This window comes from Manihot esculenta, chromosome 8 (assembly GCF_001659605.2).
Source record: "Manihot esculenta cultivar AM560-2 chromosome 8, M.esculenta_v8, whole genome shotgun sequence".
Lineage (NCBI taxonomy): Eukaryota > Viridiplantae > Streptophyta > Magnoliopsida > Malpighiales > Euphorbiaceae > Manihot > Manihot esculenta.
In genome coordinates this window covers 34,856,029-34,882,272 of record NC_035168.2, presented here as the reverse complement: position 1 = coordinate 34,882,272, position 26,244 = coordinate 34,856,029, and the positions used below count along the sequence as shown (strand labels likewise).

General features: G+C 37.0%; 3 protein-coding genes across 4 annotated transcripts; 2 read left to right on the top strand and 1 right to left on the bottom strand.

Moving 5' to 3' along the window:
* The first annotated feature begins 10,400 nt into the window (after positions 1 to 10,400).
* LOC110620044 (rhodanese-like domain-containing protein 6) lies at positions 10,401 to 13,628 on the top strand. The gene is made up of 9 exons (XM_021763605.2): positions 10,401 to 10,680; positions 10,754 to 10,915; positions 10,998 to 11,103; positions 11,276 to 11,474; positions 11,600 to 11,681; positions 11,807 to 11,889; positions 11,988 to 12,120; positions 12,368 to 12,533; positions 12,716 to 13,628. Exons 1-9 carry the CDS (start codon positions 10,507 to 10,509, stop codon positions 13,465 to 13,467), a joined length of 1,857 nt encoding a protein of 618 aa, XP_021619297.1. The 5' UTR covers positions 10,401 to 10,506; the 3' UTR covers positions 13,468 to 13,628.
* Positions 13,629 to 18,075: 4,447 nt separating this feature from the next.
* On the top strand, positions 18,076 to 18,916 carry LOC110620271. Its single transcript, XM_021763942.2, has one exon. The coding sequence runs from the start codon at positions 18,171 to 18,173 to the stop codon at positions 18,663 to 18,665; it is 495 nt and encodes a 164-aa protein (XP_021619634.1). The 5' UTR covers positions 18,076 to 18,170; the 3' UTR covers positions 18,666 to 18,916.
* Positions 18,917 to 20,931: 2,015 nt separating this feature from the next.
* On the bottom strand, positions 20,932 to 25,105 carry LOC110620836 (alkaline/neutral invertase A, mitochondrial). 2 transcript variants are annotated; one of them, XM_021764751.2, is made up of 6 exons: positions 24,014 to 25,103; positions 23,272 to 23,431; positions 22,810 to 23,021; positions 22,068 to 22,561; positions 21,917 to 21,965; positions 20,932 to 21,521 (listed from the first exon to the last, which is right to left on the bottom strand). In XM_021764751.2, the coding sequence occupies exons 1-6, from the start codon at positions 24,818 to 24,820 to the stop codon at positions 21,195 to 21,197; spliced, it is 2,049 nt and encodes a 682-aa protein (XP_021620443.1). In that variant the 5' UTR covers positions 24,821 to 25,103; the 3' UTR covers positions 20,932 to 21,194. The 2 variants fall into 2 exon arrangements, with proteins under 2 accessions (XP_021620443.1, XP_021620444.1); XM_021764752.2 differs by lacking the exon at positions 21,917 to 21,965 and having other exon boundaries at positions 21,163 to 21,521; positions 24,014 to 25,105.
* Positions 25,106 to 26,244: the final 1,139 nt, after the last annotated feature.

Below are 26,244 nucleotides of genomic sequence, written 5' to 3'. Positions count from 1 at the left end.
CATGGGGTCCTGGTCTTCCTGTCATACATACATTACTTACCATTATCCCAGGGCCTCCTCTGGGCTCCTGGTCTTCGAGTCCCATTACCGTGCCAGGCCGTAGAATGGGGTCCTGGTCTTTCCTTACTCTGTGCCAGGCCGTAGAATGGGTCCTGGTCTTCCTGTCATGGACTAATTGGGTCATCCAACATTCACCCACATCAATAACAATCGATGCAATGCGGCATATTCGTGAACACTAATGCAATCATCCTATTGCATAATCATGATGCATGAAACATGATAAAACATTTAATTTAAAAGATTAAGTTTAGTTCCACTCACCTCTGGCTGACTCTGACAACACCGAAGCAGCTGAACTCACTGCTGGGGTCCTCGGTTCCTCGGGTCCGAACCTACACAGGTGGACTCAAATGAGGGACCAAACACACCTGAACATAACTATAAACTACTCCCCAAGAACCCCCTAAAACATCATGAGACAACCATACAAAATGATGCAAAGGAGGCCTGGACAGGGCACTTTCGGCGGCAGGTTCGGCGGCCGAAAGTCCCTCCAGAGCCGAAAGTCAGGTCGGCGGCACCTTCGGCGGCCGAAACTCCCAGACAGAGACGAAACTCATGCATGTTCGGCGGCACTTTCGGCCGCCGAAACTGCCCGACAGAGACGAAAGTCTCCTTTCGGGAGCATGCTTCGGCAGCCGAAAGGCTGCTTCCCCAGCCATGTTCGGCGGCCGAAAGTCCTTCGGCTGCCGAACCTGGTTTCTGCCAAAGGGCAGAAACTTGGCTCCCTTTGCACATTTCGCCTCCAAACTTATCAAACATGCATTAAACCTATTCTACAACACACCAACATAAGCATACATGTCCCTAGGGGCCTCAAACCATCATAAACCCCATCTACAACACATCAAGCATCCACATTGTTCATGAACGTATACCCATAAACATAACCATAACCTAAACATGCATTCTAACCCATAGATCTTGCATAAAACTTACTTAAAACATGCAATGAGCTTAAGATCGGCTCTTACCTCTTGAAGATCGAGAGACACGACCAAAAACTCGGAGTTGGGAGAGATTGGGTTCTTGAACCTCCAAGCTCCAAAACTTTGCTCAAAAGCTTAAATCTTCAAGACCAAATTAAAACAAGTGAAAATCTTGAAAGATTTAGAGGAAGAACATCAAAGATGGGTGAGGGACGGCGGAGAGCTCACCTTGGCCGAAAATGGGGAAAAGCTCGCCCGTTTTCGGCTAAGGGACCCTTTTATAGTGGCTGGCCAGACCACGTTCGGGGGCCGAATGTGCCTCCGCATGCATGCCATGTTCGGCGGCCGAACATGAGGTTCGGCGGCCGAACCTGGACTTCCCTCACTTATGCTTTCGGGGGCCTAAAGCACACCCGCAACGCATGCATGTTCGGCGGCCGAACTTGAGTTTTCCTCAAATGCTATTTTCATGCAAAAACTCATTTTCTTTCATGCTTAAAACATAAAACGCATTAAAACATTTTATAAAAACATGGTTTTTACCCTTCTAGAGGTCTCCGACATCCGAGTTTCCACCAGACGGTAGGAATCCCGATATCGGAGTCTAGCCGGGTATTACATTCTCCCCCCCTTAAGAACATTCGTCCCCGAATGTTCCTCAACTAGCACATGCATAGAGTCATCACAACATACACATAAAACACATAGAGACTAACCTTAAAAGAGATGAGGATATTGCCGGAGCATAGACTCCCGTGTCTCCCAAGTGCACTCTTCCAGATTGTGGTGGTTCCAAAGGACTTTCACCATCGGGATTTCCTTGTTTCTCAGCTTCCTGATCTGGGTGTCAATGATCCGCACTGGCTGTTCAACATAGGTGAGATCCTCTTGGATCTCCACATCAGGCTCACTAAGAACCTTGCCCGGATCTGACACAAATTTCCTCAACATTGAAACATGGAAAACCGGATGGATTCTCGCCATTGAAGCAGGCAAATCTAGCTTGTACGATATATTCCCAATCTTTTGCAAGACTTCAAAGGGTCCGATGTATCGTGGGGCTAGTTTACCTTTCTTCCCAAAGCGAACCACTCCCTTCATTGGAGACACCTTGAGCAATACCAGATCCCCCTCCTGAAACTCTACTAGTCTTCTGCGGATGTCTGCATAACTCTTCTGTCTGCTTGCAGCCGTCTTGATCCTCTCTCTGATTAAGGGTACCACCCTGCTGGTGATCTCTACTAGCTCGGGCCCTGCCAAGGCCTTTTCTCCAACTTCTTCCCAGCAAACAGGTGACCTGCACTTCCTTCCATATAAAGCTTCATATGGAGCCATCCCGATGCTAGCATGATGGCTGTTGTTGTAGGCAAACTCCACCAAAGGTAGATGCTGCCTCCAAGAACCGCCAAAGTCCAGCACACACATTCTAAGCATATCCTCTATCGTCTGGATGGTCCTTTCTGACTGTCCGTCTGTCTGTGGATGGAAGGCAGTACTGAAATCCAACCTGGTACCCATGGCATCCTGCAGACTCCGCCAAAACCTGGAGGTGAACTAGGGTCCTCTATCTGACACTATAGAAACAGGAACCCCATGCAGTCTGACTATCTCATCAACATACACCTGCGCCAACTTGTCCACAGAATAGCCACTCCTAACAGGGATGAAGTGAGCAGATTTGGTGAGTCTGTCCACAATCACCCATATGGAGTCCAATCTGTTGGACGTCGCCGGTAACCCCACTACGAAGTCCATAGCTATATTCTCCCATTTCCATTCTGGAATAGGTAGCGGGTTAAGCATTCCAGCCGGCTTCTGATGTTCCAGCTTCACCCTCTGACATACTTCGCAGACTGACACAAACTGTGCCACTTCTCTCTTCATAGCTGGCCACCAATAAACCTTTTTCAGATCCTGATACATCTTGGTGGCCCCGGGGTGAATGCTGTATCTTGCATTATGAGCCTCTCTCATAATGTCTCCTTTTAGCCCTATGTCATCTGGTACACATAAACGACTCCCATAGCGGAGGATCCCCTTACTGTCGAATCGGAACTCACTGTCCTTGCCTGACTGAACAGTCCTGGCAATCTTTACTAACTCTGGGTCCTCATGCTGTTTCTGAGCCACCTGCTCCAGAAACACGGGTGTCACTTTCATCTGAGCAACCAAGGCACTTGTACCAGACAACTCCAACAGTAGACCTTCATCAATGAGCTTGTAAAACTCTTTCACCACTGGTCTCCTCTCTGCCGTGATGTGGGAGAGACTGCCTAGTGACTTCCGGCTTAGAGCGTCTGCCACAACATTCGCCTTACCCGGATGGTACTGGATCTTGCAATCATAGTCACTCAGCAGCTCTACCCATCTTCTTTGTCTCAAATTCAAATCTCTTTGACTCAGGATGTACTGCAGGCTTTTATGATCTGTGAAGATCTCACATTTAACACCGTAAAGGTAATGCCTCCACATCTTGAGTGCAAAGATTACTGCTGCCATCTCAAGGTTGTGTGTGGGGTAATTCAACTCATGCTTCTTTAGCTGCCTCGAAGCATAAGCAATCACCCTCTCATTCTGCATTAGCACACAACCCAGTCCCACACGGGACGCATCACAAAAGACTGTGAAGTCCTCATCACTAGATGGCAGAGCTAAAACTGGTGCTGAAGTCAACCTCTTCTTAAGCTCTTCAAAACTCTCTTCGCACTGGTCGGTCCACAGAAACTTCTGATTCTTCCTGGTTAGTCTGGTCAGAGGAGCTGCTATTTTCGAGAAGTCCTGAACGAACCTCCTGTAGGAACCTGCCAAATCCAAGAAACTTCTAATCTCTGTCACTGAAGTGGGTCTAGGCCAGTTAGCCACAGCTTCTACCTTCTTGGGGTCTACCTCTATACCATTTTCTGACACCACATGCCCCAAGAATGAAATGCTCCTCAGCCAGAACTCACACTTGGAGAACTTGGCATACAAGCCATGTTCCCTCAAGGTCTGTAGAACCAACCTCAGATGATGGGCATGCTCCTCTGCATTCCTGGAATACACTAGGATATCATCTATGAAGACGATAACAAAGTGATCCAGGTACTGGCTAAACACTCTGTTCATGAGATCCATGAATGCTGCAGGGGCGTTGGTTAACCCGAACGACATTACAAGGAACTCAAAATGCCCATATCTGGTCCTGAAAGCTGTCTTTGACACGTCCTCTTCCCTGATTCTCAACTGATGGTACCCGGACCTCAGATCTATTTTGGAGAAACAACCCGCTCCTGCTAGCTGGTCGAATAGATCGTCGATCCTTGGCAATGGGTACTTGTTCTTGGTAGTGACTTTGTTCAACTGCCTGTAGTCGATACAAAGTCTAAGGGATCCATCCTTCTTTCTCACAAACAAAACTGGAGCACCCCAGGGTGAGGTACTCGGTCGGATGAAGCCCTTGTCTACCAGTTCCTATAACTGCTCCTTCAACTCTTTCAATTCTGCTGGCGCCATCCTGTAGGGAGGGATAGAGATCGGTCGGGTTCCAGGCATCAATTCTATCTCGAACTCTATCTCCCTAGCAGGTGGTAAACCTGGCAGCTCGTCTGGAAACACATCTAAGAACTCTCTAACCACTGGCACCGAGGCGGGCTCTCTGACCTGACTACTAAGCTCTCTCACATGAGCCAAATACCCCTGACATCCCTTCCTAAGCAACCTACGAGCCTGAAGAGCTGATATCAGACCTCTAAGTGTACCCCTCCTGTCTCCTCTGAAGACGACCTCAGACCCATCCTGACCTCTGAACTTGACTACCTTGTCCCTGCAGTCCAAGGTAGCACCATGGGTAGATAACCAGTCCATCCCTAGAATGATGTCAAAATCTGTCAAATCTAGAACCACTAGGTCGGCGGACAAGCATCTTCCCTCAACAAACACAGGACTACACTGGCAGACTGACTTTGCCACTGACGGATCACACTTGGGTCCACTGACCCAGAAAGGACACTCTAACCCAGAAGTCATCAGACCTAACCTCCCCACGGCTCTCGGAGCAATAAAAGAATGAGATGCACCAGGGTCCATCAAGGCATACACATCTGAATAACCAATGATTAAGTTACCTGCCACCACGGTGTTAGATGCATCTGCCTCCTGCTGAGTCATCGTGAAGATCCGTGCTGGAACTGATGGACCTTCACCTCTGAAACCCGCTGAAGAAGAGGCTGCCCCTCTCCCTCTGCCTCTGCCACTGGCCTGAGTCATGGCTGGAGCTGCTGGCTGCGCTACACTGCCTGAAGCTGTTTGCTGGGACTGAGCCATCGGGACTGCTCTTGGACAATCTCGAGCCATATGCCCCTCCTGACCACATCTGAAACAGGCGTTCATCCCAAACCGACATACTCCCCTGTGTGGCCTACCACACTTCGCACAAACTATATTATCCGCACCAGAGCTTGAGCCACTTCCAAATCCCAGACTAGACTTAACTTTGTTCCAGAACTTGTTCTTCTTACCCTTAGGCTTACCCCATCTCTTACTGCCTGAAGCTGCTGCACTCAGGGTAGAGGGATCTAACCTTCCCCCACCCGGAGTTTTAGAACCAGAAGACTGTGCCACTGTCTGCTTAACTGTTCCCTGAACGATGGCACTGGCCTCTATCTTCCTGGCCATATCTACTATGGCATGGAAGCTCTCCCTGTCCACGGACTGGATTAAGGAGGAATACCTGGAATGGAATTTCATGACATACCTCCTTGACCTCTTTGAATCTGTATCCAGACTCTGTCCAGCAAAAGGCAACAGCTCCAAAAATCTGTCGGTGTACTCCTCTATACTCATTTCATCTGTCTGCCTCAACTGTTCAAACTCTATCATCTTCAGCTCCCTTGAGCTATCGGGAAAAGCCCATCCTGCAAACTCGTTCGCGAACTCTTCCCAAGACATGCTGTCCACTCTCGGGTTCACATAATTCTTGAACCACTCTCGTGCCTTCTTGCACTTAAGCGTGAACCCGGCCATTTGAATGGCTCTACTGTCATCAGCCCCAATCTCCTCTGTGATCACTTTAACCCTTTCAAGATATACAAATGGGTCATCCCCTTTTTCATACTGGGGAGCACCCAACTTCATGTAGTCAGTCATCTTAACCTTGCTCCCACTGGCTGAGCTAGGTCTAGATGGCTGAGCAACTAGGGCTGCTGGTTCTGTAGGTGGTGGAGGTGGTGCAACATTTTCTGAGGTAGGGTTTGCTGGATTTGGATAGTAGGGTGGAGGTGGATACATTGGGTACTGTGAGTATGGTGGGTAGTATGGTGGGTATGGCATCTGTGTGGGATAAGGGGTGAAGCTAGGGTAATCCGATGTACCTCCCATCGAATACCCGGGATGTTGTGAGAAATGTGGGTAGTGGGGTGGCTGAACAAATCCCGAGGCCTGAGTGCCTCCTTGGGATTCTCCCATACCTTCCTCTGACATGCTAACTCCCAGACTGCCATCCCTTCTCTGCTCTACGTCCATATCATCCCCCATGTCCTCTGACGCTCCTCCCTGAACTGTTCCTCTAATTGATCTGCTCCTACCCAGATCCAAAGACCTTCTAGGGTCTCTTACTGCTGTATCTCTGCTAGACCTACTAGACATTGCCCTAGGCAATGCTGGAGGACGGGCGCTCATGCCCTCATCCTCAGGTGGCACTCCAGTCAATCGTGCAGATCGACGAGTTCCTCTCATCCTGTTTTCTGAAAAACAGTACACATAACACAAACATTAGCATCACATGGTTCATGTGGGCACACATGAACCCGCATCACACATTACATATCATTAATGCACATGCATATAATCATGGCATTTCACATCATCATGTAAGACAGGACTCCACATCCTATCCTAGTGGACATGATCTTTCCTATTGTGCTTGACCTTCTATAACATCTATGAGCCCGACACTCTAGGTCCGACCATATGAACCTAGGGCTCTGATACCATTCTGTAACGACCCGAAAATCGGACCGCTACCGGCACTAGGATCCAGATCGGCTTAAGGCTGCCGGGACCCGTAGCAAGCCTGACATATAACCTGTAAACCTGTATAATCCCATACATGATCAACAGCATACATAAAAATTAAAACTTTTCCTTTCATATACATCAACCAAACTCAACCTGCATAAACATTAACATAACATTGATCCCTCTGTGGGATCTCATCAGTGCCCCCAAATGGGTGACATAACATATGCTGAGTTGGTTTACATGTACATCATAAAAATCTCTAAGATCATGTATTAAAAGGGATAACAACAATCTATGGTCAAGCACACCTCTATCATCCATAAACATCATCTCATTACATAACTAAACTATACTGTTACATTACATCATAATCATTCATCATGTCCACACTAACTATTACATAATCAAAACTTCATTACTCTATCCGGACTCCTGCTCTATCCTGTACTTGCAAGCCTGGGAGTAAAAGGGAGAGGGATGAGCTAAAAGCCCAGTGAGTAGGACTATAAAAAGCATATTAACACTATGCTTTATGAAATGCATCATAACACAGACAATTCACATAAGGGTTGGGTGAACTTGTCACCAATTAGTCCAAGCTAACTCTGTGCCAGGCCGTAGCATGGGGTCCTGGTCTTCCTGTCATACATACATTACTTACCATTATCCCAGGGCCTCCTCTGGGCTCCTGGTCTTCGAGTCCCATTACCGTGCCAGGCCGTAGAATGGGGTCCTGGTCTTTCCTTACTCTGTGCCAGGCCGTAGAATGGGTCCTGGTCTTCCTGTCATGGACTAATTGGGTCATCCAACATTCACCCACATCAATAACAATCGATGCAATGCGGCATATTCGTGAACACTAATGCAATCATCCTATTGCATAATCATGATGCATGAAACATGATAAAACATTTAATTTAAAAGATTAAGTTTAGTTCCACTCACCTCTGGCTGACTCTGACAACACCGAAGCAGCTGAACTCACTGCTGGGGTCCTCGGTTCCTCGGGTCCGAACCTACACAGGTGGACTCAAATGAGGGACCAAACACACCTGAACATAACTATAAACTACTCCCCAAGAACCCCCTAAAACATCATGAGACAACCATACAAAATCATGCAAAGGAGGCCTGGACAGGGCACTTTCGGCGGCAGGTTTGGCGACCGAAAGTCCTTCCAGAGCCGAAAGTCAGGCAGGTTCGGCGGCACCTTCGGCGGCCGAAACTGCCCGACAGAGACGAAAGTCTCCTTTCGGGGGCATGCTTCGGCAGCCGAAAGGCTGCTTCCCCAGCCATGTTCGGCGGCCGAAAGTCCTTCGGCTGCCGAACCTGGTTTCTGCCAAAGGGCAGAAACTTGGCTCCCTTTGCACATTTCGCCTCCAAACTTATCAAACATGCATTAAACCTATTCTACAACACACCAACACAAGCATACATGTCCCTAGGGGTCTCAAACCATCATAAACCCCATCTACAACACATCAAGCATTCACATTGTTCATGAACATACATTTATACCCATAAACATAACCATAACCTAAACATGCATTCTAACCCATAGATCTTGCATAAAACTTACTTAAAACATGCAATGAGCTTAAGATCGGCTCTTACCTCTTGAAGATCGAGAGACACGACCAAAAACTCGGAGTTGGGAGAGATTGGGTTCTTGAACCTCCAAGCTCCAAAACTTTGCTCAAAAGCTTAAATCTTCAAGACCAAATTAAAACAAGTGAAAATCTTGAAAGATTTAGAGGAAGAACATCAAAGATGGGTGAGGGACGGCGGAGAGCTCACCTTGGCCGAAAATGGGGAAAAGCTCGCCCGTTTTCGGCTAAGGGACCCTTTTATAGTGGCTGGCCAGACCACGTTCGGGGGCCGAATGTGCCTTCGCATGCATACCATGTTCGGCGGCCGAACATGAGGTTCGGCGGCCGAACCTGGACTTCCCTCACTTATGCTTTCGGGGGCATAAAGCACACCCGCAACGCATGCATGTTCGGCGGCCGAACTTGAATTTTCCTCAAATGCTATTTTCATGCAAAAACTCATTTTCTTTCATGCAAAAACTCATTTTCTTTCATGCTTAAAACATAAAACACATTAAAACATTTTATAAAAACATGGTTCTTACCCTTCTAGAGGTCTCCGACATCCGAGTTTCCACCGGACGGTAGGAATCCCGATATCGGAGTCTAGCCGGGTATTATATTAACTATTGTCCAACCCAATTAACTGCTCAAATCCTAACTTATTTCCTCCCCACCCATATTTAACTTAATTAGTCAATCTATTTCCTCCCCTCTCATATCCAACTCAATTATTCGTTCAAATTTAAATACGTTAGATTTATAAATTTCAATTTTGATATAATCAAACTGAATCGAATTAATTTTTATCAATTTAGTTTAATTTAATTATATTTTAATTATCCATTTGATTCAATTTTTAATATTTTTAAAATTTAATTTTTAATTTTTTTGACCTATTACAAAGACCTAACAGTAATTGAACTGAAAAAATAACAATTTTAATTTTTATTTAATTTTTCTTCATATTTTTTATAAATAAATTAAAAATAATATAATATTAATGTAGCTGCAATTATTTAAGTTTTATATATTTTATTTTATAATATATGATATTTAATCATTATAAAATTAATTAATTTAATATTTATAGCAATTCGTAAAAAATATTTATATATTATACAAGTGAATTTAATTTTTAATATTATTAATTTTAAATTTAGTAAAATTAAATTACTTATTATATTAAAAATAATTTAATAAATTTAATAAAAATTAACATTTAAAATTTTTATATATTATGTAATTTATATTTATTTAATTAATTATAAATATAATTAAAATTTAAGTAAATAATAATTTTATCATTTAAATTAATTGATAGTTAATAAAATTTAAAATTTATATATATTTAAATTTATAAATGGATGGTAATTTTATAATTGAAATTAACTTTTAAATAGATAATAATTTTATTATTTAAATTAATTTATTATTAACAAAAGTTTAAAATTTAAATTATATATAAATAATAAAAGTTAAATTTATAGTATAAAATTATTAAAATAATAAATTTAAATATTAAATAATATTAAAAAAATAAAAAGTGACTATAAACTTAGTAGATAATTATAATTATATATAAACAATTTACAGTATTATAACAAATATTAAACGTGTAATGTCAATATTTTAAAAATGATATAAGATTTTAATTTTATTAAAATTAAATATTTTAAATTATAAAAAATTAAATTCTTTCACATAAAATAAAAAAAGTACAAAAAAAAAATTGAATTAAAATTTTCCAAAATTTTTGATAGCACATCAGTTAAACGACTGGTAGTTTATATGAGGACATAAGTGGTATTGGCAGCAGCTTGAAATGAAACCCCAACAAAGGTGAGGGATAAACATATTAGGGCTTTGTGAAGTTAGAGAGTTCCAGCACTGCACAGAGTTTGCTCGGAAATCTCAAGTCGTTAACAATGGCAGACAACAAGAAGCAAGACCAAGACAAAGATCAATACGGCGTTCTTCTTTATTACAAATACACTACAGTTCCGGATCTACATTCCCTCCTTTCTTTTTACCAGTCCAATTGCAGCTCTCTCTTTCTCCTCGGCCGCGTCCGCCTGTCTTCCCACGGTGTCAATGTCACCGTATTTACTCTAACCCTAGCCATATTCACTCACCTCTTTCTCAAACCTCATCGTAAATTTTTTCCTGTTCTAGGTTGGTGGTACACTTTCGTCGCTTGAGAAGCATATAGCAGCTGTGAAATCGATTAGTTTATTTGAAGGGACAGACTTCAAGCTCGCGTCTGCACATTATCCTTTGAACGACAAGGTTGCTCGCGAGTGCGGTTTCACTTCACTATCCATTCGGATCGTCAAGGTTTTGTATGTGCTTTAAATTAAAATTGTTCAACTAGTTCATTTTTTTAAGTTTCTGATTGTAATTCTCTTTTTGTTTGCAGGAATTGGTTACTTTTAGCTCTCATCCTCTGTTAAAAGCACCAGATGTTTCAAACGCTGGAAATCATCTTTCTGCGCATGAGTTCCATTCTGTTCTTCAGAGTGCTCGTATGTAGTGTTTTTGCTTTTCTAATTGCTCTTTTCTTTTTTAGGCTATTTGGGGTTCTCTCTGTGTGTAGTATCATAATCACATTGTTTAGTGTTGTGCTATGCTTCCTTGTAGAAGGAAAATATTTGGAAATTGTTAACTGTGTTTGCTGATTCTTTTCACGTTAATCAGAGCAATGTGTAGAGAAAGAGGGTTCGACTGCCAATGGAGGACTTGTCGTGTTAGATGCAAGGAATTTATATGAGACGAGAATTGGGAAATTCCATATGCCAACAGTGGAAACCTTGGATCCAGGAATTAGGCAGTATAGTGATTTACCCTCCTGGATAGATGATAATTCGGACAAATTGCGAGGCAAACGTGTGCTCATGTAAGTTCTTACTTGATAATTGAAATTTGAATTTACGTCTTGATTTTATGCATGTGTGGCTCCATTTTGATATTCATTTCTCACCCCCCAACCCCCCAACCTCTTTTTCTTGTGCGGTGCTGTAGGTACTGCACTGGAGGAATCAGGTGTGAGATGGCATCAGCCTATATTAGGTCAAAAGGTGTTGGATTTGAAAATGTATTTCAAGTAAGCTTCTTAGACTAGGTGGAATTTAGTATGCCATTAGTCTTTGTAATATGGCTTTGAGGAAGTAAGATCATTTTTTGGTGGTGGTAATAATAATCTATTTGGTAATGTGGGTGTTGTTGCAGTTATTTGGTGGAATACAGAGATATTTGGAACAATTCCCTGATGGTGGCTTTTTCAAAGGAAAGAATTTTGTGTTTGATCACCGGTATGATTACTCAGTCTCTCAGTATTGTCTAGTAGTTAAATCTGGTGTCACTATATGTTTATGTCCTAAATCCCTATCTCTTTATATTGTTGGTGCAGTATTTCTGTTGGGAGTTCAGATGCAAATATTTTGGGTGCCTGCCTTCTGTGTGGCATACCCTTTGATGACTATTCTACACGTTGCAGATGCTCTTATTGTAGAATGCTTGTTTTGGTCTGTGATAGTTGCCAAGTATGTATTATACTTCCTATCCTGTCATTTTTAATGTTAAAAATTAATTATCAGAAGATGTAAAAATAATACAGTAGCTTCCATTTTCTGAGGTGAATTAATTTGAAAATCTTAAAATTCCTGAACTTTCATCATACATATGTGCTTTATATATGTAAATGATTTGCCTCTATTCAGCTTCGGTTCCACTTGTTGGATTCTGGATTTTCTGTTTCTTGTTCATAAATTTAGTATTCTGGATTTGCAGATGAATGAAACTGCCTATGTTTGTGAGCTATGTCAGAAACATGAGAAGGTTGCTGGCTTAGTTCAATCAACTGAAAATAGTAAGCCTGAGGAAACGATGCCAGATAGTGAACTCGCATGCATTTCCTCAGATACTGTATTCTTGTCTCAGCTGCATCAGGGACATGGTAAGGTCTGTATCTATATCACTGGGGTCATTTTTGCACATTTTGCCAATATTTAACTAGAATTAGTGTGAATTCTCCCTGCAATTGTGAACTTCTCTATACCTTGTATCCATATTTACATCTAGTTTTCTTCTCACGTTCTTCATGCTCTCAGTGTCCTCCGTGTTCTTGTAATAAAACAGGTGCTGATCCGCCCAGAAAATTGAGAATCCTATGCTTGCATGGCTTTCGTCAGAATGCCTCTGGTTTTAAAGGAAGGACTGCTTCTTTAGCCAAGAAACTTAAAAACATTGCTGAGCTTGTCTTTATTGATGGACCCCATGAATTGCCATTCATTTACCAACCTTGCATAACAATACCACAGCATGATAATGCATCATTATTTCCATTACAAGAAATTCTCCCCCCAAAAGATAATTGCAAGAGGAAGTTTGCATGGTTGATAGCACCTGATTCCTCAGGAAGGAGTGAAACTGACTGGAAAGTGGCAGATGGTCCATTTGATCCCCTCCAGTATCAGCAGCAAACTGAGGGTTTTGATGTATCAGTAGCATACTTGAGGACTATATTCTCTCAGGAAGGGCCTTTTGATGGGCTCCTAGGATTTTCACAGGGAGCAGCGATGGCTGCTTCTGTTTGTGCACTAGAAGGTAGACTGAAGGGTGAAATAAATTTCAAATTTGCAATCTTGTGCTCTGGATTTGCTATTCAACGTGCAGACATCAAGCCAGGATCAATCAACTGTCCCTCACTTCATATATTTGGCGGTGGTTTGGGCAAGGACAGGCAGATTGCAAATCAAGCCAGCAGAGACCTAGCTTCCTTCTTTGTAGAGGATTCCTCGGTTCTTATTGAGCATGACTGTGGTCACATAATTCCTACTCGACATCCTTATATTGATCAGATTAGAGGTTTTCTGCAACGTTTTCTTTGATGTTATTGGGGAAAAAAATTTATCATTTTGCTTGTAAACTAACTAAACCAATTTTATTTTGCTTAATCACTGTTAAGTTAATCAATTAAGTGTAAAGAAATAAGTTGAGGTATACTGAGGGAGATGCACGTGATATTTTCACCGTCTCCATTTTTTGTGTATTGAGATTGTGTTGCGTGTTGAATCTCGCAACAGAAGTAGAGTTAAGAGATTTTGGCGTGCGGATGATTCAGATTTCAACCTTGTGAACTGGAGGGTTGAGACTTTTGAGCATGAACATTAATTCTGAAGGATATTTAGGGTAGAAACTTTTGAGCGAGAGAGTGAGCAGCGGTATTGTGAGTCCGACGAACTGTCGAGCAAAGGAGCTGATTGAAGGCTGAAGCTAAGCATTTAATGTCCAGTATCAGGTTGTAGAAGACGACCTTTGCATGCATTAAACATTAGCTCCAATTCCCCTTCCAAGATGATTTTTTTTTTTCTTTTTGTCAAACACGGTAAGTATGGTGAAGTTGACACTCTCTCTACAGGTAAGACTCTCCAAAGCCGAAAGGTCCTACATGAAACCCACAATTTACAACTTCAATCCACCATCCTGCCCTGACAGTTGCGAGCTACCACAGCTGTGGCGGCCTTAGAAGTAACCTTGTTACTACGAAATCAAAATTCAATTTGATAACACAGGGCAGCAGGGGAATTGGTAAAACCTCTTCCGGCAGGCTTGCTGAGACTTCTTCATCATTGAAAGCTTTCATAATTGCCTCCGAATGAAGACAACTAATTGAATCATATATTGAGCATTATTGTCACTTAGAAAATCACAAATTTCAGACCAAACGCCTGGTTTATTATGTATTGTATGAGAATTATAGTTAATCTGTTAACCAAACAAAACTTGAGATGGAGGTTTACTTAATTTGTACCTATAATTTGTAAAGGTGGCTGTTGAGTAGATGTGGTTTTCAATAGTAAAATAAATAGAAGTAAATGATCCTTTAAAAAAAATGAAGAAAGTACGAAGAAGGAAGTAAATGGGCTTCAAGATCTTTCCAACTAACAACCACCCACCCGTGTGAGCTTTGAATTAAATTTATATAAATATTAATATGTTTATATAATAATTGTTAAACACGTTCTCATGTGATATTAAATTTACATTATGTTCATTGTTTTATCATTAATGCTAAATAGATTTAAATTTTTTAAGGATTTTTTTTTTTTCAATTTTGTTAAGAAGTTGAGAGAAGAATGGAGAAAGAGATATCGAATCCAGATCACCGAGAATTCACCCGATCTAGAGGAAACAGGCAGAGGCTCACACTGCGAACTTTCTAGAAAGAAATAGAGGCAATGAGACATCAAGATTGGGCCATATTCATAATTGGTATGTTATCCTTTATACAACATTTTACAATTAGTTCATCAATTTAATTCAGCTGGCTGCCATTAATTTCAACTCTCAACTGGCAGAATTCCAACTAACCTAATAAATTGGCATTAGTCAATTTTAGGATATTTTCTAATCTAAAAAACAATCCAAATTGAAAGCTACCTTCGTATCAGAAATAAATTATTTGAAACTAGAAACTGATGTTTTGAGATCCATTCAGAAAATAGAGTTTACGGTGTATAAGTTAGGAATGATTACGTATCTCTCCTTATTCTTTTTTTTTTTTTTTTTCTCTAGTGATGTATAATCGTCACTCTGCTATAGTGATACCTCTCCTTGTCACACAGTCCGTACATACGAACGTAACAGCTATCTATTTCAGTTTGGCGGTCATTTAATTCTCTCGACGCGCGTATTGATAGAATGTAAGGTAGCTCGGTCTGCTCTCCTACCTCTTGTTGTGTCACATTGAGTTGAGCTCTCTTGTGATGGATTCAAGCTTGGATTAGTTCGGTCTGTTGAGTCTTGGGCTAGATAGCACGATGGTGGGTCGGACTGCTCAGTAAGGTCTACTAAATTTTGGGTCTGTACTTTCTCTAGGACCCGGTCTCAACTTAATTACTTGAAATCCGACAATTATCAGAAACTTTTTAAATTTAATTTATAAAATATAAAGATATTTTAATTAATTAAATAAAATTATAAAAATATGATATTAATTCTCCCTAAAATTAATTCTACTGTAATATTTGTTAAATTAATTATATTTTAATTTTAGATTTAATTGTTAATTTTATCAATTTCAATTTAAATTTAATTGTACATCGATGATAAAAAGAATTTTCCGTATAATTTTGTTATTATTTCTTTTCAATATACATTATTTAAACTAATATTTAAAAATTATTTACCAATATAATTGAGCCAAACTATGATTAGTAAACAATCCTATAACTTTTCACATATTTTTTATTCTACAAGAAAATGTGAACCTATTTTATATAAATCATTCCAATTATCTATAAATTATTTACATTATCTTAATTTAACAAGTATTATCAATACATAAGCTTTTTTTATTAATTTTATTATAATAAATTAAATAGTTTTGATGAATTAATTTTATCTATACTAGTCAAAATTATATATTTTATAATTTAAATTAATTTTAGAGTTTTTTTTTTGTAAATTTAGAGTTTTTAATCTTACTCATACTTAAATACTCTTTGATTAATTTTTTTATTATTTTAAGATAAAATTTTCTAAGAAAATAACTAAATACTAAAAATCATTTTTTTATAAAAAATCATTTTTCACATTTTAAAAAAACTTCACTTTAATTTATTTATAATTTTCGTGTTTTAAATAATTTATTTTAAGAAAATAATTATATCTATATATATATATAATCTATAATATATATAAAATTGAAAAAAAATAATGTGATTACCAAAAATGTTCTTTATTATCTATATTATTTACAATTATATATTGTATTATTTAAATTAGTTTTAGAATATTTGTAAATTTAAAGTTCTTGATCTTACTTATGCTTAAATACTATTTAATTTAAAATAAAAATTTCTAAGAAAATAACTTAATGATAAAATCATTTTTTTATAAAAAAGGATGTTTCATGTTTTAAAACTATTTATTCTAAAAAACGAACTACAAAATTAAAAAATTCACTTTTATTTATAACTTTTATGTTTTAAAAAATTAATGATATTAAAACTCAAAAGCATTTGTGACGTTTTAATTAATTTTATAGATTTGATGACGTTTTGAATTAATAAAATAATTAAAATGAAATTTCATTGGATTGTTTTTTTAATATAAATTGTTTCCATTGATATATTTTAAAAAATTCTTTAAAAAAAATTGAAATTTATATTGTGACTATTAATTGCTGCTTAACGCATTCTTCTACATTGTAGACTATCATGTAATATAAACGAATTTTAAGTATTTAATATTAATTAAGTGTATATTTTATATAATTATACTATTATAATTTTTATAATTATATTGGTATAATAAACATTTTATTCATTTAAATATATGTTTAATATTAATTAATATATTTTTGTTCTTAATTTTATTTGGGTATAATTTATTCTGCTAATTTTATTATTTATTATAAATAACAAGTATAAAAAAATACAATACACATAAATAAAATACTAGTTTATATGAAAAGAGGTAAAACAAAGAAGGTTTTTTATTAAAATAATGTAATTTATAAAACATTTTACATATTTTTTGTGGTTTTTGAAACTATTTTAAAAAGTAATGTTTGTTAAAAAAATTACTATTTAAATTCTATGATACAGTTAATCTCAATCGTTAATCTTTTAGTTTAATTGAAAATATGCTTTTTTTATAATGAAAAGTTTTAAAAAATATATTTTGTTAATTTTTCAAATAAAGTATTGTGATTTAATTTATAAAAAAAAAGTTTTATGATTTTACACTGTTAACAAGGATTTCCTTTCTAATATCATTATATATTTTGATGTATCATTTAATATTCAATTAAAAATAAATCCACTTTTTTTTTAAAAAAAAATTCAATAGTTTAATTCATTTATTTTTATTCTGTCAAGTTAAATATTTTTTCATCTAATTTTTTTTATTAATTGTATAAAAAATTATAAAAATAATTTTCCCAAACTATTAGAAGTATTTCAGGTAATTCTATTATTTTTCATTTTTTCTATTTTTTTTTATATATATTATAAATATATATAAAGCACCAAGTCTCTTTTTACAATTAATAAAACAACATGTGTGATGCGGAAATTAAGTCCCTGGAGTCTGGTTCACGATCATTGATTACTTTCTCTTTCAATAGTTAGGTGGGTCTGCCCATGCTACATGAATGAACTATATCATTACCATCCCTTGGCTTCAACTTCCACATACGTGTCACCTCATCTTCATTACATGTGGCCTACACTTATTGGCAACTACCTCCAACCTCCTATGTCCCTTCAATTTTGCCTTAAATTTTCAACTGTCCTCACAAATTCCAAGTGTCTGCTACCCCTCTTGTTCACCTAAATTACAACCCTTCTCTAGTTTTTGCCCATATGAACCGTTTGTCTCAGCCTCTAACTTTTCTAGGGAGACGTGTGTTTTTAGACTCACCTTCAGTCCCATGTGGTTTGTTTAGCAATTTGTAGAAAGTTAAAGGGCAAATAGAAACCTAGACTAGTATATATATGCTATATATTTCCTCCACCACAGCATCCTTCTTCTCTACCAAGTTAAGGTCATTTAGAAGCAGCAACCAAAACCAAGTTGAAAGAAAATGTCTCTTGTCAATGAAGAGATAAAGGCCAAAGCTGAGGTCTACCATGGAGATGAAATCTGCCAAGAGAAAACAAAGCTATTGCTCAAGGAAGTAGGCCTGCCCAATGGTCTCTTGCCCTTGCATGACATTATAGAATGTGGGATTGTGAGGGAGACGGGATTCGTGTGGCTCAAACAGAAGAAGAGCATAACTCACAAGTTTGAGAAGATTGGGAAACTTGTTACCTATGCAACTGAGGTCACAGCTATGGTGGAACCCGGCAAGATCAAGAAGCTAACTGGGGTAAAGACCAAGGAGCTATTGATCTGGGTGTCACTATGTGATATCTATCTGGATGACCCACCAACTGGCAAGATCACTTTCCAGACACCTACTGGTCTATACAGAACTTTCCCTTGTTCAGCTTTCGAGGTTGAAGAAACTAAGGATGTCAAGGAAGAAAACAAGGAAGTGAAGGAAGTGAATGCAGCTGTGGAAGTGCAGGATGCGTGAGTAGTTCAGTTTACAAGTTTGAGTACTAAGAAGTCTTTATCCCTTGTGTCTTGCTATCCCTAAGTTGTTTACTGGAAATAAAATGAGTTTAAAAATTTAAACAATGGTTTCAATATTCAATGATTTTACAGAAACTATTTGTGGTGTTCAAGTTGAAAATTTGTAATTTTGGGAAGTGCAAAAATTATCTTGAAGTGATGATTTTGCAAGTTCTCTTTAAACATGAATGAAAAAGTAAGAAATTAAATTAAGGGTCCATTTAAATAGATGTAGAATTTGTAATTTTTGCAAGTTCGTTAAAATTTTTTCAAGCTTTCTGTTTGTTTATATTTTTAAAATTTTAACGAACTAAGCTTTCTGTTTGTTTATATCCCTAAAAAATACGGCAGATTTCTTACAACTCCCAATTTTGTAATCTCTGTTTCTTTCTCCCCCTGTATTAAGAATATTTCCAAGCATCTCTAGAATGAAAGAGTGAGCTTAAGAATGATTTATGCAGATACAAAATTTTTTAATGTCTCTTCGGTTTTGTGTCCATCGACTTTCTTGTGCCCATTTTCAACAAGCTTTTATGGGCAACTACTTCACTAACAGCCCTACAACTGCAAGTAATTAATTCCCTTAACTGTCCACAACATTAATAATGAAGTTTGCTTCCCCACCAAGGGATTGAAAAATTTGTGAAGATTAAGCCATGTGCTTCAGGTCTTTAAATCCATTATCACAAAACTTGCACTGACAGATCACTTTCTTCACAAATGACATGAATACGGCTCAACGATACGAGGAAGAATTTTTTTACGAGAAAATCATTAAGTTTGGATATGTGTTTGGAACGGAGTGAGATTTTATAAAATAAGGGTTTTGAAAGAAAAATTTTCAATTTCAACCCATGGGTTGACTTTTTTTTTTTTTTTTGAAAATCTAAAATTCATGAAAAACCCTAACTCATCAAATCAGATTTTATAAAATCTTAATTTACTCTATCTACTTCTAAATAGTGTAATCCTATGTTTGGACCCTTAATTATGCAAAAGAATTGGAAAGAAATTAAAGACAATAAATCAAGAGGAAAAAAAAAAAGAAAAGAAAGGAAATTTAACTTACTTCATTGTGTTTGGATAGATAAGTAATTTAGAGAAGAAATTAAATTTCTCTCTTAAAAGAATCAATAGATTTAAGTGTTTTATATCTATCTCCCTTCACTTTCTAGCAATTTGAAGAGAAATATTTTGGGATATTTGTAGCTAATTGAGAAATGCAATTTCCACTCTTTTTCTCTCTTTACTTTTCATTTTTTCTCCTTAATTCATATCCAAACAAAAGAAATTTGAGAATTTTCTTTTCTTTTCCTTTCTTTTCCTTTCTTTTCTCTCCATTTCCCCAAATGGTAGAGGTATATGATGGAGCTAAGGTGAGGTACCTCCAATTAGAAATTTATCAGTTCAGATTGATCAATGTATGCATAAACTTAAAGACTGCCAAAGAGCTAATATTTAATCCTCATGTTAGAGCAGCAAGTAGCGTACCTTCAGTGCATTATCCACGTAAATAAACCCTTGTATGCCATGTTGGATAGCAAACCCATGAATCAGAGCCCCACAAGCAAGAGTTTTCATGCCTTTGCAAACCTTTACAGAAGTATTTGGGTTCATTTCATTCCTTACCATATTATAGAACATACCCCACGCATAGGCATGCCCACTGCAAGATGCGTAACCTTCTACACGGCCGTCCAAGCAACCACGTGTCTGTCGGACATTTCATCGAACAGGATGCGTGCTTCTCTAATTGAGCCCTTTTTAGAGTTCGACATGAAGGAAGTGGTTTGGGCCCGTTACAGATGGTTTAAGACCATTGGGCTTTAATGGGTGGAAATGAATGGTAATGCCCTCTTTGAACTCATATCTAGTATGTGTGGTGATGGCATTCTCAAAAGTGCTTCTGTACATTGTTTATCATTTCAAATTTTTGTAGCATGGTATGTTTCATAAGCTGAAATATGAGGTAATTTAAGTTAGAGCTGTTGATGAATTGAAGTGAGGCAATTGTCACTGCATTGAGACGCAGTGTACATCTTATAGATTAAAGCTTGCTTGCTGCTGCTTTAATAAGCTTGAAAATTTTAACCAATTGACTAGTAATTCATTTAGTATGAACTGAAAGTAAATACTTAAAATGTAAAATAATTTTAAAATAAGAGAAATATAAGAGAATCTAATTTATCAAATTTTGGAATGTACCAAGAAAAAGAAACACAATTATATGTATAAAAAATGGGATATTATAAATGAAATTTATAAAGAATTTAGTAATTTACAGAGTGGCAATGTGAGGAACCACAATACAAATTTGTGGCCGTCCCTCAATTCTAGTCCTTCAAAATTCCAAGACTAATCAACTGGGAGGTATGTTAGCAATCTATGCAGAGGTTCAAAATTCCTCTTTTATCAGACTCTTTATGATCCTCTCCTAAACTTGAAGCTGTACAGTTATAAAAGATTCTGCTTTTGATGAACGGCTGTTATCCTACACGAGAATTTGCGTCTTAGCAGCACCTCGAGAGCACTTCTTCCGACCAGTCTTGCTAAGTGCACAAACACAGATTTCAAGAAGCTCATAGTCCTCCTCCCATAATAACATTGATGCCATCTGGGGGTTTTCTAAGAGAACTTTTGATGTCAGGAACCCAGCAATTGTCCATGTTTGATATAGTCGAGATTGTTTTCCGATAAACTTTCCTGTACGTGTGTCGTAATACTCGGGCCAGTGATCAACTGCAAGTCTTTCTTCAGCCAAAGCAACTGCCTTCTGTGCTAGTTCTAATCTGCCCATCTTGATGCATGCCAAAGTGAACTGAAACAAATACATAGAAGGAAAATTTATGAGGCAGTAGACTAGGGAACATTTTATGGGAAAAACCACATGTAAGCTGCATCTTCTTAGAAAAAAACAATTCTCATGCAGTTTTTTCAACAGCAACAACTCATTTGTCTTTAGGATCAAGAAACAACAAAATGGCACCTCAATCAGATCCCCAAAACCAGCAGGAGGTGTGTTGAGTATCAAGTGACATCACCTCTTATAATAAAGGCCCAAATCCAACAATGGTTGGACATTTATCAACACATGCTAATGCAATAGAAAGTGAAGAAAGAATATGATGGAAAATGGGCACAAGTTGATATGTTTGATAGATTATAGGGCTTTCTATAATCGGTGATCTTGGGAGTGTTCAAAATTAAGCTAACCTGCCAAAGAAGTGTTGGCCAAGATCCACCATTATGATATGACCAAGGGCTGCAAACATCCACCAATTACAGGAACATAAGAATTTATTAAAACCACAAAACCACATTGGCACATGGTTAGTGAAGTAAAGTTCCAGGAAAAGTAACTCACGTATTCTTTGGGTCACTTCCAGTGATTATACGCCAATCCTCATCCTCCAGAGCAGGGTAACATATTTTAAGGGGCATACGTCCAACAAGATCATCCCATTTGGCTTCAATCAAATTTAGAATAGCTTTATTTTGTTTTGGGGTACCCAAAGATGAAATAACAGACCAAAGATTTCCGAGAGTGAAAAACCTAAAATCCATGTGTGCTGGCTGTAGATTCCCAATAAGATACCCACCTTCCTCTGGTATCCAATCCATGAGCCAAGAAGGTATTTGTTCAGGATATATATTGAACTTGTTAGTGGCATCCATGGAATACTCTTCTGTTTTATACCGGTAAATCTCATTGATCTTCTTGATGTCAACCCAATAATATTCTCTAATATGGAATGACAGTGCACTGAGTCTGTTGTTGATGGTCCTCACCAAATTCTTGGAACCATCATTTACCGTCAGCATCTCACGAGAGCAACGCAAAGCAGAGTAAAATAAGGCCTACAAAAAAAGACTTGCAATAAGATGAACCATATGTGAGTGGACATGCAAAGGGTTGGACTGAGATGTCAAAATGTGATCAAGCACAAAATTAAAATAAAGATCATACAACAGACTCATATCACCCAAAAAACACAAAACGGAAACCAGGATTTTAGAACAGATCTATAACGTTTCCAAATAGACAAAATCTCCAGGCCACTAGAATTTTACAGATAATAACAAATAGAAAGCAACTCATGACTTACTTGGATCTCAAGGGGATGACCATGAATACCCATCCGTCGATCTATCATGCAAGATCCATCAGTGACCAACAGAGAAGGAAACATATCAAACCCATCAGTCAAGCACAAGTTTAAAATCAATTTTATGCCTATCTGAACATCCACCCTTTCTTGCAATGTGTTGTCACCGGTAATTTTCCCGTATGCCCTCAATAAAATAATCCACCACAAACCTACCAAAAAATTTGAAAAAAAAATGCAAATTCAGATGCAACTTCACGATGAGAACAACAGAAAGAACAATTGCCATTTTTTACCCTTTTTTACTTGCTTTACTTTAAAACTTTGTGTTTGTGCAGAACCACACTTAACAGCATAAAGTAAAAATCATCTAATAAAAGCATAAAGTAAACATCCTTATCAGAAGAACTACTCCTACAAAATTTACATATTATCATGACTATGAGGGATGGAATAACAAACCAGAATCCACGGGGGCAACACGGCCAATAGCTGATTCACCAAAATCTGGATCTAAAACTTCTTCAGATTTATTGCCATCAAGAGGCACAGTTCTGACTTTAAAACTAGCAGGCATCAACCCCTGTCCTGGACTATAGCAATCCACTGTTTTCTCCCAACTCTAAGATTAAAGAAAAGCACATTTTCAGTTGTAGAATACCAGATATTAATGTATAACTACATAAAGCAAGTATTGGGTCAATGGCCATGACTAGGCAAAACATAAAATATATGGACAATTTAAAGAAAATGCGACTCAACGATGCAAATATCATGCTCAACCTCTTGGACACCATCTATAGCTGTATGACATGATTTTCAACTGTAAAGTTTACAATAAAATATCTCCTCTTAAGAGGTTCACAACTATGAAAATTGTACCCACAAAAATTGGATAACCTCCCAAACAAATTAATGCATAAAAGAACCAAATCAAGTATATGAATAATCACATAATCGATGTTATAGCTTCAAAAAATATACAAAAGTTGCCAAAACAAAACTTGTTCCGGAAACTGAAATGAATGGCTCATGATGGAGTATCTCTGTATTTGATAATGTGTTAGAGGATAATATAAATCCAATGGTGTCCTTACCAATAATTAGTTACATAGATATCAGGCTAAAGCTAAACACTACCCAACATATAACATATTATACAAGTAAGGATTAAATGAAAATACAAGAGGATTTGAAACATCACCTGCAATTGCAAGGTGTGGAGCAGGAAATTCCTCACGATCTCTCCTTCTCCTCTAAGCAAGAAGGCAAGAGCTGAGGGCACAAAATCACGGATAAACACCTGATCATAATTCAATGGCTGCTTATCACCTTGATCATTTGCAGCCACCGTCCCTACAGGACTCCCACAGTACGTAACAATCGCATCATTCAACAACTTCCACGCCTCTTTTTCAATTTCCGACTCTTCCCTCCAAGAATTCCCAATCTCAACTCCCTTAACACCTTCCAAATTCTCAGTATTTACCTTTTCACCTTCATCAGGAACAACGACTCCTATCCTAGACGCTGCCTCTCCTAAAACATTCTCATCTTTGTCAATCTTCTCAACTACCAACGGCTTTACGCCAATTCCATTGTGCACATAAATTCTCTCAAAATTCTTATCATTCACCCTGGTCTCAACGGAAGTTGAATATTCTTTCACTTCGGATGCAACACTGGCAACAACGGAAACGCCCCTGCTTGTTCTTCTTCTTGTACGCTCACCACAAGAAGATCCTGATACAAGCCTGGGTGGGCCAAAATTGGCAATTGGTATACAAAAAAATTTCTGGGTACTATTGATTATGCTTCGAAACCCGAAAAATCCAGAAGGGTATTCTGAAAACTGTTTGTTATGGTCAAAACTGATTTGATTCCTTGATATATCGCCGGTTAAAGTATGGTGGTATTTTGCAGACCCGAAAATACCCGGAGTCCTTCGAGTTATGAGGAATCTACAAGACGGCTTCATGGTGGAATTGCTGAGGAAAATTAGTGTAGCCATAGCATCAAGAATCAAAGACAAAATGGGCACAGCGCCAAATACGTATAAATAGAGATAGAAAATTGATTATCGTGGGATTTTCGTGAGCCAAGCAGAGGATATTGGGTAACAATTAGAACTAAAGAGGAGAAAGAGAAATAAACAGTAAATTGATGGTTTGAAACAAGAGAAAATGTGAGGGAAAATGGCGTCTGGAAATGAGAGCATATTTCAAATCAAGAAGGATACAGTTTATATAGAGGAGGAGGTGACGGTGAAGCCAGACAGAGGAACGCAGGCTTCCAGCCTATTTCGCATTGATGTTGGGTTACAATTTTTTTTTAAAATTATTTTAAAGGCCGTTGAGGAAATTTGTTTTTTAAAAAATAAATTATTCTAGATTATATTAAAAACAATTTTTAATATCTTTTAAATATTATTTTTAAAAATTGTTTAATAAAAAATAACTATTTAGTTCCCGTATTTAATGGAACTCTTCGATTAGTACATTAATTTAAAAAATTTATTAAAATATCTTTAAAATATTAAAAAAAATTATTAATTAATTATTTTTTAATTTTAAATATTAGATGCTCTACTATTTAATTTTTACAATATAAATAAAATTTATTAATTAATTTTTTAATTTTATAAAAATTAAATTAATTAATCTTTCAAATCCACAGCATTTTAGATTTTTTTTATTTAATAACTAAAATTAATAGGAAAATTAATTAATAAATTTTCTAATCTATTTCAAAAGTATTTTAATATATTTTTAAAATTAAAAAATTAATTAGTAAATTTTACTAAATAATAATTTTCTATTTTACTAATTATTTCAAAAACAATGTTAAATGAACTATTTATCAATTTCATTATCCTTGGAAGATTTTAAGGAGATTACTCTCAGACTCTGAATTTTTTAAAATTTATTAATTTATTTTTATTTTTATTTTTATTTTCAAATATTATTTTTATATTTTATAAAATTAAAATTTCTAATTCTTTGAGTAAAGAAATCATTAATCACAATTATTTTGATTTTGATCATAATAGCTAAATAGTATAAATATTTAAAATTATATAAATTAAATAATATATATAATTAAAATTTTAAAAATTAAATAATATAAATAATTTAAAATAATTAATATTTTTTTAATGAAATAACAGAGATATTTTAAATAAGTGATTTTAAAGTAAAAATAAATAAATTAATTTTATATTTCTAAAAAGCAAAGAAATACTTTGTAGCCTTTGCTAATTAATTTTCTTGTAGGCATTTTCACTAATTAAATAAGGGCTTTTTAGAAAATACATTAAAATTATGAGTTTACTCCTAATTATCCCACCCTTCAATAAGAAGAAAAGAGATTAGAAATTTTTATTTTTTCTTTATATCCAAACAATAGATAATAATTTTTTTTTATCCATTTCTTTTT

Coding starts and splice junctions, on each gene's coding strand:
- LOC110620044 (XM_021763605.2), top strand. CDS start 10,507: ATGGCAGACAACAAGAAGCAAGACCAAGACAAAGATCAATACGGCGTT. Junction 12,121..12,367: donor TGGTCTGTGATAGTTGCCAA/GTATGTATTATA, acceptor CTGGATTTGCAG/ATGAATGAAACTGCCTATGT. Junction 12,534..12,715: donor TCAGCTGCATCAGGGACATG/GTAAGGTCTGTA, acceptor GTAATAAAACAG/GTGCTGATCCGCCCAGAAAA.
- LOC110620271 (XM_021763942.2), top strand. CDS start 18,171: ATGTCTCTTGTCAATGAAGAGATAAAGGCCAAAGCTGAGGTCTACCAT.
- LOC110620836 (XM_021764751.2), bottom strand. CDS start 24,820: ATGGCTACACTAATTTTCCTCAGCAATTCCACCATGAAGCCGTCTTGT. Junction 23,022..23,271: donor TGTTGCCCCCGTGGATTCTG/GTTTGTTATTCC, acceptor ATTTTTTGGTAG/GTTTGTGGTGGATTATTTTA. Junction 22,562..22,809: donor GTCATCCCCTTGAGATCCAA/GTAAGTCATGAG, acceptor CTTTTTTTGTAG/GCCTTATTTTACTCTGCTTT.